At 48.1% G+C, this 15,168-nt stretch overlaps 1 protein-coding gene across 3 annotated transcripts; it reads left to right on the top strand.

Moving 5' to 3' along the window:
• Nucleotides 1-1,640: 1,640 nt before the first annotated feature.
• On the top strand, nucleotides 1,641-14,884 carry IGSF1 (immunoglobulin superfamily member 1). 3 transcript variants are annotated; one of them, XM_042974774.1, is made up of 19 exons: nucleotides 1,641-1,710; nucleotides 1,860-1,886; nucleotides 2,318-2,599; nucleotides 2,959-3,246; nucleotides 5,163-5,447; nucleotides 5,674-5,967; nucleotides 6,428-6,706; nucleotides 7,045-7,165; nucleotides 9,028-9,098; nucleotides 9,193-9,225; nucleotides 9,612-9,902; nucleotides 10,192-10,470; nucleotides 11,060-11,347; nucleotides 12,457-12,744; nucleotides 12,926-13,213; nucleotides 13,409-13,696; nucleotides 13,806-14,084; nucleotides 14,483-14,606; nucleotides 14,749-14,884. In XM_042974774.1, exons 1-19 carry the CDS (start codon nucleotides 1,641-1,643, stop codon nucleotides 14,882-14,884), a joined length of 4,011 nt encoding a protein of 1,336 aa, XP_042830708.1. The 3 variants fall into 3 exon arrangements, with proteins under 3 accessions (XP_042830708.1, XP_042830707.1, XP_042830709.1); XM_042974773.1 differs by having other exon boundaries at nucleotides 9,178-9,225; XM_042974775.1 differs by lacking the exon at nucleotides 1,860-1,886.
• Nucleotides 14,885-15,168: the final 284 nt, after the last annotated feature.

Genomic DNA, 15,168 nt, shown 5'->3' with positions numbered 1-15,168 from the left:
CCTGGGGGAACAAAGCAACAGGGTGGCACTCAAGCCTGGGCCTGGGCCTGGCCCTGAGAAGAGCAGGGAAAAGGGGCTCTAGGAACTGAGATGGGATGAGCATCGTTAGGGTGCCACACGAGGTTAATACCCCCTTGGGGAAGAAGAAAAATAGCTACCTTTTAATGAAATGTTTACTGTGTGCCTTGTACATATATTATCTCTGATCCAACACAACAAAAATGCTAGGTAGGTGTTTCTCCCCAACTTCACAGATAAAAGAAAAAAAAAAAGTCCAGAGAGGGTAATTTGAGCATCCTTCTTCAATGTAAAGTGAAAAAGGCGAAAGGAAACTGTCTCCTTGGATCTCTGACTTTCCACCTGTTTCCTACAGCCCAGATGTTTGAAAATGAATCTTCTTGTTTTCCTGCTCCTCCAACCTGCCCGGTGTTAGCCCTGGAGCAGATTAGAGGCTTCATTACTAGGGTCTGTTGGGGTGAAGCAAAAACACCCCTTTTCTGTTCTGGGAGCTGCCTTTACCTCGCTCTACTGAGCTAGGATTACAAGACCAGTGCTGTAGCCTGAGCTAGGATTAAACAGCCAGTACCTCAGAGTCTGAATAGAGAGAGTTGGTGGAAGAGAGTTAGCTTGAGTTTGTGTGTGGTGGGGATACACCTTCCCTTGGCAAATGGATACTTTGGGTGTGGTGGGGGAGAAGAGGCAAGAAAGTATAAAGGGTCTATCTTGTGCACATGTGGTCAGTAGTGGGGTTTTTGGAAAATGAAAAGGCCTCGCTGAATTTAAATATTTTTACCATATTCTCTGAAATTCAAACAATTCTCTATATCCTTAGGAGCAATGAAAAAAATTGCTTATAAATTATGGGCAGCCAATACATCATTTACGCCTTATATTAATTAGCTCAAGCACCTTGATTCTCCAACACCTACTTAAGATGGGGAGTTTCAAGCTTTGGGGGGCAAGATATAAGAATGAGCGTAATACTGTGTCTGAGTCAATCTACAGAAGGGAGGGCCTGGATGGTGTGAAATGGGAAAGGTGAGTAAATGTAAGAAAGGGGGAATTTAAATACTGGTTTTAGAGTATTGGCATCGGAGCTAAACATGAATTTTGGCCTTAGTATTTAATCTTTTGACTTTGGGCAAATTAAACATATCTTCTCTAAGCTTCAGTTTCCTTGCCAGAAAAATGGAGATGGCAGGAAAGCCTCATTTCCTAGGTTGTTGGAGAACTCAGACTATCTATCTATCTATCTAATCTAATCTAAAAAGATTACTCCCTACCCCTCCCATCTCTATCATCCCATGGGCTCCCTCTGGGCTGGATTAACTTGCCCTCTGGGCCTCTGAGATTCCAGGGATGTACAGACATTTCAACCCATCTGACATCTTAGATGCCAGCAAAGACCTTGGGTGGGAAGAGAAGGGGGTGGGGCAAAGGGGCAAGTGACCTTGTAGTACCTTTCATGCCTCCGAGGGAGTGGAAGGTAGGGCTGTCAAGTGCAGTTTAGTGATTCAAACTCAACTTTGAGGGGCAGAACAAGTCCTCTGAGTAAAAATACTTCTGCTTTTAGATCTCACCACCTGCTGAGGGGCAGAGCCGTGCCAGACTTGAAGTGCACATTGAGCACCAGAGGCCCCATGACCCTGGACCGGCCAGGGCAGCGACCCACCATGTTGCGGACATTTACTGTCTTGCTCTTTTGCATTCGTGAGTACAAGGAAGGGGTGAGGGGCAAGTAATCCTGTCACAGGTACCCCTATGAGTGGACACCTTGGGGAGGGAGGAGAGACTTTTGGGGAATGAGAGTTGGTGGGGTCAGTGTGTGGGCCCTCCTTTACCATTCTCTCTCTTTTCAGGGCTGAGTCTGGGTATGACATCGATAGGTAAGTGAGTCGTGCCACCTCAGGTGGCACCACCTCAGGAACCTGCCACTTCCTGGAGGTTCCGAGACCTCAGCTGCCTCCATGGCCCCTGGACATAACTGCCTTGAGACCACAAAGATAATTCCCAGATTGAGCTGGTTGGGAATCAGAGCCCCTCACTTCGTGACTTGGTTTCCCACAGAATAATAAAAAGCTTTACCTCAGATGGAAAGGAAGCCAGACTTGTGCTGTATTCCCCAACTCACTTGAATCCCTTGAACAAATATCCTGGGGTCCCTATCCCATCTCCCACAGGAGCAGACACTCTTGTCCCCGAGGGAAGACAAAAAAAGGAATCGGGGTCACAGCTGATTTTAAGGGACATTGTGGGGCATGCTGTGGGAGGGAGAGTGTTGGACCACTCACATCTTTGTGATCTTTGGAAATGACAGTGATGCAGTCACAACCAGAGCTGTGGATAGAGACCAACTACCCTCAGGCCCCTTGGGAGAACATAACACTTTGGTGCAAAAGCCCCTCTCGGATTTCAAGCAAGTTCCTGCTGCTGAAGGATAAGACACAGATGACCTGGATCCGCCCTTCCTCCAAGACCTTCCAAGTTTCATTCCCTTTAGGTGCCCTTACTAAGTACAATGCAGGTCTTTACAGGTGCTGCTACTGGAAGGAGACAGGCTGGTCAGAGCCCAGTAAAGTTTTAGAGTTGGAGGCACCAGGTAAGAAGACAGTGACAGATAGTCAAGAATAAACTCCAGCTCCTGGAATGCAAACTTGCCTTCGCAGAGCATGATTTGTTTAATTAATTCATTCGTTTACCTCAAGTGCATGAATGCATACACGCAGGCATTCCGCAGTAAGTGCCTCCTCTTTATAGGTAACGCAGAATGAGGCTGCAGTCTCTGGAACATTTCTAGAGATCAAGCGCTCAACATAGGGGAGACCCTAGATGGGAGAGGGAAGGGTGGCAAATAAGGATGGTAAGGGGAAGTCTTCTTTAAGTAGCGCTCTCCTCTGCTGCTCACTGAGCAGCACTATCCTTGCTCTACCTGAATTCTAGTTCATTCTCTCCTTCTAGGTCAGCTGCCCAAGCCCATCTTCTGGATCCAGGCTGAGACCTCCCCTCTTCCTGGATGTAATGTTAACATACTCTGCCATGGCTGGCTGCAGGATTTGGTGTTCATGCTGTTCAAGGAGGGATATGCAGAGCCCGTGGATTACCAAATCCCAACTGGGACAGTGGCCATATTCTCCATTGCCAACATGACGCCTGAGAGCGAAGGGGTTTACATCTGCCGCACTCATATCCAGATGCTCCCCACTCTGTGGTCAGAGCCCAGCAACCCCCTGAAGCTGATTGTGGCAGGTGGGTGCAGCTACGGCTGCTGGGGTCTGATGATTGTTGTCCCAGGGATCATGGCTGGATGAATCAGGCTTTCTGAATTTACTTTTCTTAGCCAGGTCCTAGGCCCTGCAAGGCCTCTGAGCTACAGTCATGTGACATTTTACCGAGATGCAAATTAGAATCCCACATTCTACAAGGCAGATGTGTGGGAGCCAATCACTTTGCTAGCGAGTGAGCCCAACCAAGTGTGTGGCAGCTTCAACTCATCACAGCTTTGTTGTTCTCTATTTATTGAACGTGATGCATTCATTCATTCATTTGACTAATATTTATTGAGCACTTAATATGTGCCAGGCACTGCCACTGCAGCCTTATAAGCTGGTTTTTAAATTTCAAATGCATTTTTATTGTATTTGTGATTATTATTTTTAAGTGTGGAAAACAGAATGGATTGTGCAAGTGCTGGTGATAAAAATAAAAATGGTAAAAGGTGATAGTTCGTATTTTAGAAATGGCTTCATAAATGACTTTAGTCCTGTATATGTAAATCTGATAAGACAGTCAACCTCTAAACACAGCAGAAGTCTCCCGAAAATGTTCAAATGCCAGACGCACACCCGAGCCCCAATTTACCCACCCCATGGCCTAGATGCTTTCAGACAGAATTGGCCACATTTGCATCAGTTATTCCATCAATCCCCATCAATAGGCTTGGGGAAAGCCGTGGCGCAACAGAAGGTACTCCGGACTTAGAAGCAGTAATCTTGGTTTCTAGTTCAACCTCTTGACACCACCTCCCTGTGTGATCTTGAGCAAGTCACTTCACCTCTCTGTGCTTCGGTTTCCCCCACTCTAAAATGGGATGACGGTATCTATACAACCTACTGTATGATGCCCCTCTGTGCCTCGGTTTCCTGATTTGCAAAATTGGTATAAGAATAATGCCTACCTCACAGGGTTGTTGTGAGGATGTGCCTAAATATAATATATGTACAGTGCCTGGCATATAAGTTCTCAATAAATGGTAGATGTTAATTTCATTAGTATAGCTTCTTATTGAGGATCAAATAACAAAGACTGTCTGTTTGAACTGTGTGTATGGATGTTTGTTGCACGAATGTCCTTCCAGAGTAGATTCCACTAACATACACTTTGGCAGTTACCTACTCACTGGTATCCCTCACTAGGCCATCAGCTCTTTGCTGACAGGGACTGTGTCTACTTGTAAACCCTTATACCTACATGATGCCTGAATGTTACATCCTAAATGCTCAATGAGCACGTGACAGAGCTGATCTTTCTAATAATGGATGGGTGGGTCTACCTGGGATGGCAGTGGGTAAGAAGGAATGGTATGGGGGTAAGGCCCGCCCCTTATTTTGTAGTATCATTCCCTTAGGGGAACAGTACCTGGAAAAGAGGGTGTGGCCCCATTAACAGATTTCTTTGGGTTGAAGACTTATTGGCCAATCCTTCCTTATTGGTTTCTTCCTATCTTGTGCTGGAAGTAGGGTCTTATTGGGCTTAATGTGTTCGAAAGCCATTTTTATTCCTGCAGTAGTATTCATGCTCTACAAAGATAGCATCAAAAGTACACTTTAAGAAGTTTGGTTTCTTGGGTGGCTGGAAGAAGTACATTTGGCATTCCAGGAACCTAAAGATACAGGCAATTACAGATGTAGCTATTCCACGGAGACACAGCCCTATACATAGTTAGAGCTCGGTGGATCTGATTAAGTCTGGTGAGCGGGGAGGTGCCTAAGTGGACATGCCCTTGATTATCTCCTAGAAGAGGCTGAGATTCAAGGAAGGGAGAGAGAGTAGAGGCTAAACTTCAACTACCACTCCCTGTCTTTAGAAAAAACTAGGAAAATAAAACTAGAAGATAATAGGGAAGATTCAACCTATTGCTAATTCAGGGTCTCTCCCCTTTCTAGGACTCTATCCCAAACCAACTCTGACAGCATATCCTGGGCCCATTATGGCACCTGGAGAAAGCCTGAGCCTCAGGTGTCAGGGACCAATCTATGGAATGACATTTGCCCTAATAAGGCTTGAAGACTTGGAGAAATCCTTTTACCGCAAGAGGCCAATAAAAAACGAGGCATATTTCTTCTTTCGGGCTTTGAAAATCCATGATGCTGGACATTACCTCTGTTTTTACTATGATGGGTCATACAGGGGTTCACTCCTTAGTGATATCCTGAAAATCTGGGTAACCGGTAAGAGAGGGGAATGCCATTCATCTATGCTAGGGGCTAAGGATATACAACTCCCTCTGGGCCTCCTGGAGAACCTGGTCATGCAGCCAGGGCTAACAGTGGGGAAGAGAGCAGAATTTGTACAACTGGGCTTAGGATTTGCCAAGGGTGGACTGGAGGAAGAGAACCCTTAGTGGTGGGAAGCGAGGCAGACTACTAGCCCTTTCTATTTTGGGTCTTGTCCTAGACACTTTCCCCAAGACCTGGCTACTTGCTCAGCCCAGTCCTGTGGTCCAAATGGGTCAGAACGTGAGCCTGTGGTGTCGAGGGCCAGTGGATGGAGTGGGGCTTGCACTCTATAAGAAAGGAGAAGACAAACCACTTCAGCTCTTGGATACTGCCAGCACTGATGACGATGAGTCATTCTTCCTCAACAATGTGACCTACAGTGATGCTGGCGTCTATAGCTGCCTCTATCTCCTCTCCTGGAAGACCTCCATCAGGATGACATCACACAACACCATGGAGCTCGTGGTTGTAGGCAAGTGCTAACAAATGTGTGTTTTTATCACCATTATTGTATTCTAAGAAGGAGCTAGCAGCCCTATACCCTCTTGGATTTATGAGCCAAGGAAAAATACACTAGGAAGGTGGTGGGGAATTTTCTCCAAAAACTTTAGGTATTTTCTCTCCCAGGATTGCTACCCAAGTCCTACCTCTCAGCATGGCCTAGCCCAATTGTGTCCCCTGGAAAAGTTATTTTCCTTCTGGCAGGGGAAACTCACAGGTGTCAGGTCTTCCTGAGAGAAGGTAGAAACCCAAGAGTCTTTAGAGCACTGAGGAGTGGGCCAAAAGGTTCTGATGCACAAAGTTTGAGACCTCTGATCTAGTGGAAGTGGAAAAGCAGAAAAGATCAAATAGGAAGCTGGGAAACATTTGTTGGGGGAAGGGGTATTGAGTTCAAGGTCACTATTCTAACTCTGGTTTCTGGATTGGTGCAGATAAGCCCCCCAAACCCTCCCTGTCAGCTTGGCCCAGCACTGTGTTCAAGCTAGGAAAGGCAATTACCCTCCAGTGCCGAGTACCTCATCCAGTACTCGAATTTTCTCTGGAATGGGAGGAAAGAGCAGCATTCCAAAAATTTGCGGTGGATGGAGACTTCATCATCATTAATGCTGAAGGGAAAGGCACAGGGACCTACAGTTGTAGTTATCGCATAGAGGCACACCCCAACATCTGGTCACATCGCAGTGAGCCCCTGAGGCTGATGGGGCCAGCAGGTGAGAAGAAAGCTCTTCATGTGTATGCCCCTCCGTGGCTTTGGTCATGATAGCCCTGGGATCCCAGAGCAGTGCCCAGAAAGCTATGGAAAGGGGAGTCAGGGGCTTATAAGTTAAGGTCCTTGTGTTTGTGCACTCCTCCCCTGGGGTGGCCTCATAATCATTCAAAGGCAGTGAGCAGGATACTTTCAAAGCTCCCATTCTTTATGAAAAAGAAGGCCACTTCTATTCACCTTCCCTTCACCGTCAGGAACCAGCCCCTGCCACCCCTCCCCTGAATGTTTTCGCCTCCCCCTTTCTCTATCAAGGCCCCTTCTTCTGGTCTTCTCTAGCCACAGGCTTTCTCACCTGGAATTACGTTCTGAATGAAGCTATCAGGCTGTCCCTATTCATGCCGCTTGTTGCCTTGCTGTTGGTAGTGCTGTGGATAAGGTGGAAGTGTCGGAGACTCAGAATAAGGTAACTGTCTTGTCCCAGCCTCCTGTTCTTCAATGTAGCTCAGTCCAGGCTCCCCAGAGACTCAGACACAGGGCATGCTCTATTTGATACAAGTCACAGGGTCACACCCTTTGTATGCCCCACCTTCTGGGTGTCAAAGACAAGACTTTCTCATCCCAGCTGTTTCTCTTTCACCTTGCAGAGAGGTCAGCACCCAAGCCAGAGGGTGGAGAAACATATACTTCTCAGAGATGAGAAGTAATCAGAACCTCATCCATTGATTTCCCCCCCAACAGGAGAGTACCCAAATCTCAGCCCCTCAGAGATGATTGATGTCTTCCACATTAACTTAGTCTGAACTTCTTCTCTTGTAAGAAGCCAAGCTGTCCTGTGTTTCCAGGTGTTACCCAACTCCCATCCCAACTTTTCATCATTACTCCTAGCTTTCAAGGGCGAGAGAGCCTTGTGGTCCATCCTAGTTGCCCTAGAAACCAGTATTTCCACTGCTCTGGCCTCCAACCATCTGTGCAGGGCATCCTGAGAGTATAATCTTAACCTAGATGGGCATCTGATGAGGCAGTGGATTGGGCCTGGGCATCAAACTGCTTCCTCTGAAACAACAGGTTGTCTTACCATTTCCTACGATCCTTTGGAGTCCTCTGGGCCATCCCCCTCTCTCTGATCCCCATGGCCTGTGCTTAAGCTATTCTGCTTAAAAACAAGGAGACAAATGACAGCTCCCAGCTTCGTGGGGGCTTCAGCCCCTGAATGCCTTATCTAGTACCCCCCCCCAACCTCCTAGTTCCTGGCTGTAGCACTCTCACCATTATCACAGGCCTTTGTGTATTCAATACACAAAGGCTGATGACTATGATTTGTGTCTGTGTTTTCCACTAGGATCTGAAGGACAGAGTGCTTGGGTAATTAGAAGGGAGCCCCCTAAATCTTCTGCAAAAGCCACCACCCTTTGAGTTTTCAAAAGGTCTCAGTGGGGGTCCAGTCTTAGTTGTCCTTAGAATCTATCCTGAGTCTTGCATCTGGGGGTAACCTCAAAGCCAGGAGTTAGAAAAAATGTGGCTTCAAGTGCCCTACTTCAACTCAGGACCACCGCATCAAAGAATGGGTTCAGAAAACAGATTTGAGAAAAAGCAGCTTGAAAAGCATGTTTTCGTGATCAGGAAGGGGGGGCGGGTCAGTGTTTTCTAAGTACAAATTGCCAAGTGGATTTTGGCTTAATATCATCTAATTCTACAGGACCCATAACCCAAAGCTGCTACACATTGCTAGTCATAATCTGGGTGGGGGTAGAGAGATCCCACTCTCTGACAAGCTTAGCTCAGCACTGACAATCTTCCGGTAATTCACCACGGCTGCCTAGGCAACCCTTCCATAACAAAGGCAGGTGAGGCAGGTCGGTCTGAGGACCAATACTGCCATAATAAAAACTGCTTCCAAACTTAAACTTGATGACTGAGAAACACCCAAGATTTTTCCCTCCACCCCCACACCCACCACCCAGAGCTGCCGATCACTCTGAGCTCCAGGGGTTCTGAGGGCTGGGGTTACAAAAGCATTTTCACATCTGACAACTCAGTTCCAGCAACAGCCTAATCAGGGGCCAAGGGGAGCTGACACCTGATACAGGCTGGGGAGGGGGGAGGGGGCGGGGGGCACGTGGGTCATGAAAGACCAAGAGGTTTGTAGGTGGTGAGGTCCTCAAAAAGAAAAGTCATCGATGTCAGAAAAGATTATATCCCATTATCCTGCCCAAATCCAATCCCTATTGGGTGGTGAGAAAGCCAATGACATAAATTGCCGCCCCCTTCTCTCCGCCCTCCCCCTAACCCCAGCAGTTCCTCTCGTCTCTTTTCTGGTCTCACTAGAGAAGCCTGGTTGCTGGGGACTGCTCAAGGGGTCACCATGCTCTTCATAGTCACTGTCCTCTTCTGCTTTGGTGAGTACAAGGGGGTGGGGAAGGGGCCTGGGCAGAAGGCCGGGGGAATCCCGTGCAGGAGAGGGCAGAGCCCTGGCAGCAATTTCTTTTGCAGGACTGTGCAATGGGGTATTGACAGAAGAGACTGGTGAGTTTTTCCTGCTCCAGACTGGGACATTCCTTCCTGGAGATCCGAAATAACTACAGAGTGTCAGTGTCAGTGGCCAGGGAGTGACTGGTTGGAAGGGAAAGACAGCCAGGAAGGGGCACTTGCTAAAGCTGCTGGCAAAATTCGGCCTCCAACTCTGCTTTTCTGCCTGCAAAACGCCCCCCTCCCAAGCTTCTGCACTTTTCTGAGGCTCAGCTGAGACATAAGCTTCCTCTTTCCCCTAGCACCTGCAGAAGGAAGGAAAGAGTTTGGGTCTGGGTTGAAAGGGGAGGTGGGCAACGTGATCTGGGTAGGGGGTTCAAGGGCAAAGAAGGGGGGAGGGGAGGGAGGAGGGAAGATGGCTTCATTAACTCTGCTGTTTCTAGAAATAATCATGCCAACCCCTAAGCCTGAGCTGTGGGCAGAGACCAACTTCCCTCTTGCCCCGTGGAAGAACTTAACCCTCTGGTGCAGAAGCCCTTCTGGCTCAACTAAGGAGTTTGTGTTGCTGAAGGATGGGACCGGGTGGATTGCAACTCGCCCGGCCTCAGAGCAGGTCCGGGCTGCCTTCCCCCTTGGCGCCCTGACCCAGAGCCACACCGGGAGTTACCATTGCCATTCGTGGGAGGAGATGGCTGTGTCAGAGCCCAGTGAGGCTCTGGAGCTGGTGGGCACAGGTAAGAAAAGGCAGAGGCTCCTCCCAGGGTGATCCTCAGTGCCCTGCGACTCCAACACTGTTCCTGAGGGTGGGGGAATAATGCACACTGACCTGGAGCCCAAGGGGCTTGTGCTGCAAGTAGGAGAGGACGGGCCCTGAAATGGGGGAGGGGATTGGGAACAGACTTATAGGAAGAGTCAAAGGCCAGTGCGGGATGGATTTCTTTTTTGCTGACAAAGTGACTCCAAGTGTCCCATCTGACCACCTCCAAACTTTGGCCTCCTTTTCCACCCCATTTTGTTTCTCAGACATGCTCCCCAAACCTGTCATTTCTGCTTCCCCCCCAATCCGGGGCCAGAAACTGCAAATCCGGTGCAAAGGATGGCTGGCAGGCATGGAGTTTGTTCTGTACAAGGAGGGAGTGCAGGAACCTGTCCAGCAACTTGGTGCGGTTGGGAGAGAAGCCTTCTTTACAATCCAAAGAATGGAGGCTAAAGACCAAGGCAATTATAGCTGCCGTACTCACACTGAAAAGCGCCCCTTCAAGTGGTCTGAGCCCAGTGAGCCCCTGGAGCTTGTCATAAAAGGTAGAGCTGAAAAGGGTGTGTGAGAGAGGAGTGGGGGGAGGCAAAGCTCTGGGTCAGACACTCCTCTCCCCACAGAAACTTTGCTGCTGGTCCTAGGAGCCTGTGTCCAATCTTAGAGCCAGGCAGGCGTGGCGCTGGGAGTGCTGGGGCCTCTGGCTGCGCGATATTAATAGCCATAATCGTTATTAATAGCTGGGGTTTGTGGAGGGTGATTTAAGTTTTCTAATTATTTTCAGATCAATTATCTTATTTAGATATAGAGCAAATATTCAAGGGAGGTGGAACAGGTACCATTCAACACCCTTCTTGCCCAAATGGGCAAACTGAGCCTCAGGGGACCAGCAGAGCTCTAGTGAAAGTTCACTCTTTTAGCTATCTATCCAAGGAGGTGAGGAGTGGGGGTCAGGAGTCCCCTGTGAGAAGTCCGTCTGCAAAGTGGACTTGCTTTGATTTTTAAATGCACCTACTGGTGAATGAAATGCTATAGAAAACAAAGCAGCTTCCAGAAATCAATGTTTGCTATATTAGCTATCTTTCTTTTTGGTTTCTTAATTTGGTTTTGTGTTGTGTTTTGTCTTTTGCCTTCTAGAAATGTACCCCAAGCCCTTCTTCAAGACATGGGCCAGCCCTGTGGTCACTCCTGGTGCCCGAGTGACTTTCAACTGCTCCACTCCCCACCAGCACATGAGCTTTATTCTTTACAAAGATGGAAGCGAAATAGCATCCAGTGACAGGTCTTGGGCAAGTCCAGGGGCCAGTGCAGCTCACTTTCTGATCATTTCGGTGGGCGCTGGTGATGGAGGGAATTACAGCTGCCGCTATTATGACTTTGCTATCTGGTCTGAGCCCAGCGACCCTGTGGAACTCGTGGTGACAGGTCAGGAGGGGGGGCATGCAGATGGAGACAGTATTGACCCTGGGACAGTGGGTGGAAGGGCTGTCAGCAGGAAAGGAAAAGCGCTCTTTCTTAAAGTCACCAAGATGAAGCATGCGACTCTTGATCTTAGGGTCATGAGTTCAAGCCCCATGTTGGGCGTGGAGCCTATTCAAGTACATAAATAAATAAAATAAAAGTCACCAAGAATGTGCTTAGGAAAGTGCCTGGCACATGGTAAGCAGTCCATGGAAGGCAGCTGACTATATTATTATTGATACAGAGAGAAGAGTCAAAGGAGAGGGGAGAAGGGAGAGGCAAGTAATTCACTTCTAGGGAAAGAAGGAAGGCAGTTGCGGGTGTCCAATCCCCAAGGCCAAGCTCATGTTGCTTTATTTCTGAAATCTTTTTGTGGCTTGGCCTAGAGCTTTAGGCTCAATGTTCACTTTTTCTTTAGATGGTCTGTCAGAGATTGGTGGGCTGGATGGCCCTCAGAGAAAAGGAAAAGACCTTGAAATGACAGCTGCATATTATGCAGCCATTACAAATGATAGTTTTCAAAGGCTGATTAACGTCATAGGAAACTGTTTACTATATGAAGTTAAGTGAAAAATGTTAACCTACACAACTGTGCATACAGTAGGATCCCAATATGCAAATCATTACAGCTACAATGATATGGGTACACATAGGAAAAAATGAAAACGAAATACAGAGAAATGTATAAAGAATGGTTATATTTGAGTGGTAGAATTGTATTTCCTTAGGTTTTCTCTGTATTTTCTTTTTTGTTAAATTTATTTATTTTGAGAGAGAGTGCATGCACATGAGCAGGGTAGGGGCAGAGAGAGAGGGAGAGAGAGAATCCCAAACAGGCTCCTCATGGTCAGCACAGAGCCCAATGTGGGACTCACACCCATGAACTGTGAGATCATGACCTGAGCTGAAATCAAGAGTCAATCACTTAATGGACTAAGCCACCCAGGCGCCCCTTCAGTATTTTCTAATTTGCTACGATGAACACATACTGTTTCTTACAATAACACTAGAAAAGCAATTTGCAGAATGTGGGGGGATAGGCTTCTCTCATGTTGTGGTCTCTTGAATTTCAGAATACTACCCGCAACCCACTCTCCTGGCACAGCCAGGTCCTGTGGTGCTTCCTGGAAAGAATGTGACCCTGCGCTGCCAAGGGGCTTTCCCAGGCATGAGGTTTGCCCTCTTGCAGGAAGGAAACCAGGTTCCCTTACGGTTCCAGAGCACCTCAGGGAACTCAGCTGACTTCCTCCTCCATACCGTTGGAGCAGAGGACTCTGGGAACTACAGTTGTGTCTACTACGAGACAACCATGTCAAATAGGGGATCGCATCTCAGCAAGCCCATTATGATCTGGGTGACTGGTAAGAACAGACAAGATAGGAGACTGGGACAGAGACAACTGGAGTAGGGATTAGGGATGGTAGAAGGCTAGGCCAGACCCTAGAGGGGAACCATTGCATCCAGAAGGAGAAAGGTAAAGGGTAAATGCAGCTAGTGATAAGTTTCCATACTCACTACTTTCCATCTTCCATCTCTTCCTAGACACGTTTCCCAAGCCATGGTTGTTTGCTGAGCCCAGTTCTGTGGTTCCTGTGGGGAAGAATGTTACTCTCTGGTGTCAGGGGCCAGTCCATGGAGTAGGGTACATTCTGCACAAAGAAAGAGAAGCCACTTCAGTGCAGCTCTGGGGATCTACCAGTAATGACGGGGCATTCCCCATCACCAATATATCTGGTGCTAGCATAGGGCGTTACAGCTGCTGCTACCACCCTGACTGGACCAGCCCTATCAAGATACAGCCTAGCAACACTCTGGAACTCATAGTCACAGGTAAGGGGAAGGTGCTCTGGAATGGGCATGGGAGCATAGAGAGGAGAGAATGGACCACAAGACACTTCATGGAAATAGTTTTTGAAGAGCTCAAGGAGAGGCAAGCAATAGTCTTCCCTCTTTATTGAACAGACTCCAGGGGTGGCACACTGGAAACTGGCTTCCTCTCTCTGACCAGTAGTTAATTTTTTCTAGGTTTGCTCCCCAAACCCAGCCTCTTAGCCCAGCCAGGTCCCATTGTAGCCCCTGGAGAAAATATGACTTTTCAATGCCAAGGGGAACTTCCAGACTCAACATTTGTCCTGCTGAAGGAGGGCACTCAAGAGCCTTTGGAGCAACAGAAGCCAAGCGGGTACAGGGCTGACTTCTGGATGCCAGCGGTGAGAGGTGAAGATTCTGGGATCTATAGCTGTGTTTATTATTTGGATTCTGCTCCCTTTGCGGCTTCCAATCACAGTGACTTCCTGGAGATCTGGGTGACTGGTAAGGTCCTAGAGACCTCAGCAATCTAGATTTTATAGTCTAAAGTAGTTAGCCCTAAGCAGGTTCAGAGTCACTTCTAATACGGGTTGGTTGTCCTGTTTGGTTGCAGATAAGCCCCCTAAGCCCTCGCTGTCAGCCTGGCCCAGCACTATGTTCAAGCTAGGGAAGGACATCACCCTTCAGTGCCGAGGACCCCTGCCAGGTGTTGAATTTGTCCTGGAGCATGACGGAGAAGAGGCTCCTCAGCAGTTCTCAGAGGATGGGGACTTCGTCATCAACAATGTAGAAGGAAAAGGCATTGGCAACTATAGCTGCAGCTACCGCCTCCAGGCCTATCCTGATATCTGGTCGGAGCCAAGTGATGCCCTGGAGCTGGTGGGGGCAGCAGGTGAGAGGATAATCCCTCCATCATCTTAGCATGACCCACCTGGGATCCTAGAGACACCAATGGAGACCTTATGGAGACCACCCAAATGTGGAGGTGGGAGGGTTTGGAGTCTGAGACCTCAAGTGTGGCCATCTTTCTCCCAGGGATGGTAGGGAGGTGGGACCTCAGATTCATTCACAGATAGTGAGCAGGATACTTTCAAGGCATCTTCTACCCCCCAAAAGGAGAGCTGCTTCTGCCTCAGCATAAGCACTGACTCTGACCAACCCCTTCGCATTCTCAACACGCGGCTTCCAAGTGAATCCTGGAGGAGGCCAGATGACTGGGCAAAAAGAGGTCAGGAGAACAGACATGTGATAACCTCCATGACTTTGGTTTCTGTTCTTTTATCATCACAGGGCCTGCTGCTCAGGAGTGCACTGTGGGGAACATTGTCCGGAGTAGTCTGATTGTGGTGGTAGTTGTAGCCTTGGGGGTGGTGCTAGCCATAGAGTGGAAGAAGTGGCCTCGACTCCGAACCAGGTAAATGCCTCATGTCAACCTCCTCCTATAAACCCAGGGCTGCTGGAGAAACGCTCCTTGAATATCTAAGCCCCATAACACAACCTGTTTTCAGGTTAACAGTTTTGGGTCCTCCCTTAGTCATGTCTTTTTCTCTACACAGGGACTCAGAGACAGATGGAAGAGACCAGACCATAGCCCTTGAAGAGTGTAACCAAGAGGGAGAACCAGGCGCCAACACCAGCTCTCCCTCATCAGTCTCTCAGGAAACCTCAGTGGAACTGCCAGTCCCAATATAATAATCTCCTCATTTACAAGAGCTTTCTTTTCCTCTCTTTTATCCTCAGAGACCTGCAGATTCAACTGATTATACTAGGAGTCAACCCCATCTACTGTTCTTGGCCACTAATCACCTGAGCTGGGTCAAGGGGATTCTGGGAGTTGAGAGCTCTTACAGGGTGAGATGTTTCCTGAAGAGAGATTCCCTACCCCTGTAACTCCTCACTGTACTGATTTACTGGTGCATGAAATTCTATTAAAAACATATCTTCTGAATAAATAGATATTCACTATTTAACGGAAA

The sequence above is a fragment of the Panthera tigris genome, chromosome X (assembly GCF_018350195.1).
Source record: "Panthera tigris isolate Pti1 chromosome X, P.tigris_Pti1_mat1.1, whole genome shotgun sequence".
Taxonomy (NCBI): Eukaryota; Metazoa; Chordata; class Mammalia; order Carnivora; family Felidae; genus Panthera; species Panthera tigris.
Note: the sequence above shows the minus strand (reverse complement) of the source record. Positions and strands in the feature narration are given on the sequence as shown.